The sequence below is a fragment of the Loa loa genome (assembly GCF_000183805.2).
Source record: "Loa loa unplaced genomic scaffold supercont3.324, whole genome shotgun sequence".
Lineage (NCBI taxonomy): Eukaryota > Metazoa > Nematoda > Chromadorea > Rhabditida > Onchocercidae > Loa > Loa loa.
This window is the reverse complement of record NW_018108504.1, coordinates 1-2,616: the sequence shown is the minus strand read 5'-3', so window position 1 is coordinate 2,616 and position 2,616 is coordinate 1. Positions and strand designations below refer to the sequence as shown.

General features: G+C 27.2%; 1 protein-coding gene across 1 annotated transcript; it reads right to left on the bottom strand.

The window, feature by feature from the left end:
* Nucleotides 1-581: 581 nt before the first annotated feature.
* Nucleotides 582-2,121, bottom strand: LOAG_14456 (hypothetical protein; the record flags this gene model as incomplete). Its single annotated transcript, XM_020448811.1, has 3 exons — nucleotides 1,941-2,121; nucleotides 1,468-1,492; nucleotides 582-814 (listed from the first exon to the last, which is right to left on the bottom strand). Exons 1-3 carry the CDS (start codon nucleotides 2,058-2,060, stop codon nucleotides 582-584), a joined length of 378 nt encoding a protein of 125 aa, XP_020301071.1. The 5' UTR covers nucleotides 2,061-2,121.
* Nucleotides 2,122-2,616: the final 495 nt, after the last annotated feature.

Below are 2,616 nucleotides of genomic sequence, written 5' to 3'. Positions count from 1 at the left end.
ATTATTAATTATTATTATTATTATTATTATTATTATCATTATTATTATTATTATTATTACTATTACTATTACTATTACTATTATTACTATTATTATTATTATTACTATTATTATTACTATTACTATTATTACTATTATCACTATTATTATTATTATTACTATTATTATTGTTATTATCCTATGCTTATCCTATGTATTTATTCTGTAATTTGATTAAAAATCTCGAAATTAAATATTTGACGCATAAATATTTTATATTTGAGATGTGTTTTTTATGTTATACACAATTATCTTCAAACAATCTTGCAGAAAATTTGATCTTAGCGTTGATAGTTTGGGATTAACAAACAACTCTACTTTTAAAGTTAAAATTCAATGCTTTATACTGTTTTGAATTGGTTTCCATTGTTAACCTACAACAATTCTGGAAATTTGAAATAGTAAATCGGAAAGTATCTACAATTTACTGCTAACTGGCTTATCAAATTTATGAAAATCGCCCAGAAGAATCATCAGTAATATGACAAAATTAAACTATTCAGTATTAAAAGACATAATTGTAGTTAACTGGTTATCAATTATTATAATAAATTTGTTATAATAAGCAAATTTATACTAAAAATAATATACGAACTATTTGGAGGTAATTGCCATGAGATATCAACAGATAATTGATAAGTATGTCGAGCATAACGGGTAACGACACGAGCAAATGATTCCACCCGAATATCATGCGCATATATCGTTGAATCCATTATTGCGCTAATATTATTGCTGTTCTCACTGATCGTTATACTTCTATCATCGCATTTTACTAAAATAATTAACAGTAATTACTGACACTTAAATAATTAATTATTTCATCTGAAGTGGACATTTAACCATAATATAATTTTATATCGTAAATGGCATATTTGGCTAGAATATTGATAATTCCAATTGCTTAAAGTCACCTGGACAAAAAAGTTATCAACGTTATTACTAGCTGTTTTTCAGGAATGTATATCGTTATGCTTCGATATCAACCAACTTGTTGCTATGATATTGCGATGATATGTGACCGAATGGGAATTTAAATTCGGATCCGATCATACATCACCCTCTACGGATTTCAATCCACCCGATCAAATATCGTCTTTCGCAAATTCCGATTCTGTCACATATCATCGATGAATTTCCAGTCCATCATACATCATCTTCTATGAATTCTGAATCATCCGGCCATACATAACCATCCATAAATTGGGATTCATCACCATCTTCTAAGAATTCCTCCCCGTCAAATATTAATGCAATGTCAACATTCCGGTATGGTTTTGTTGACTGTAAACAGGAAAAGATTTTCAGTTATCATGAAAACACAATGAAACTATGTATCTTCCGACGAATAATTCTTGATATTTTAAACAATCACTTTTTTTGTTTCCAGCAAATGCAAATATGACACAAAAAGAGAGATATTCATACCTGAACGGACAGTGCATGCGAAATCCTGAAATTATTTTTTTATTATCTGAATTATTCCTAAAATTGCAAATTAATAAAGTAAGAAAAATAAAAGAGCGGTTAATCTCGGTTACTTTAAATCGAATTTAATTAAAGTTGACTTGTCAAAATTTTTAATATTTTTGAAACCAATCAATTAATTTTTCCCCTTTTATTTTGTAAATTAAAAAGAAAAGTTGGAGGAGGAAGGAAGAGGGCAAGAAGGAGATTTATGTGGCTAAAATTCACTGTGCACCGCTATTACACCGATAATAATTATTTGCTACGGTAATTATTAATTAATTATAAACATCTATTCTCCTTGTTGAACGCATCAAAAATATTCCGTAAAATATTGTTTTCCCTCTTTCTTTTCTTTTCCATGATATCATTTAAAATGGAATGAATGATCAGATTAAATTCAAAACTTAAAACTTATGACAATTAATGATAACCTTATGTTTGTAATCAACACAATTGCCATGAAATAATGGATTAAAATCGATATTCGCCGATGTGATAATAACAATGATAGCAATTACATAACTGATTACATCAATAGAATATGCCGCCATACGATCAGTTCACTGACCGTTTTTTTCCTTTCTACTCCTTCTTTTTTCTTTTTTTTTTTTTTCTTCTGACCAGTTAATTGTTTGTAACAATAATGTCTTTAATTGATGGCGCTGGTAAATGATAGTAAATGGTGGCGGTGATAATGGTAGCAATAATTGGTAGCGGTAATGGTAGTGATGATTGTGAGAGGTAGACTTAACGGTGGACGTTACGGAAATAACGGACCGCTCTTCTAAAAAAAACAAAGAAAAAAAAACATTGACAAAATAATAATGGGGTGGGGGATGTTTTGCTGTGAGGAATGGGCATTTTTCTCTTTTTTCTCAACCAATTTCAATATTGCATTCTTCGATCTCTTATTCTGCTACTATTATTGTTATTATTATTGTCATTATTATTATTGATATTGTTATTATTATTATTACTATTATTCTTATTATTCTTATTCTTATTCTTATTCTTATTATTATTATTATTATTATTATTATTATTATTATTATTATTATTATTATTATTATATTATTATTATTATTATTNTTTNTTTTATTATTATTA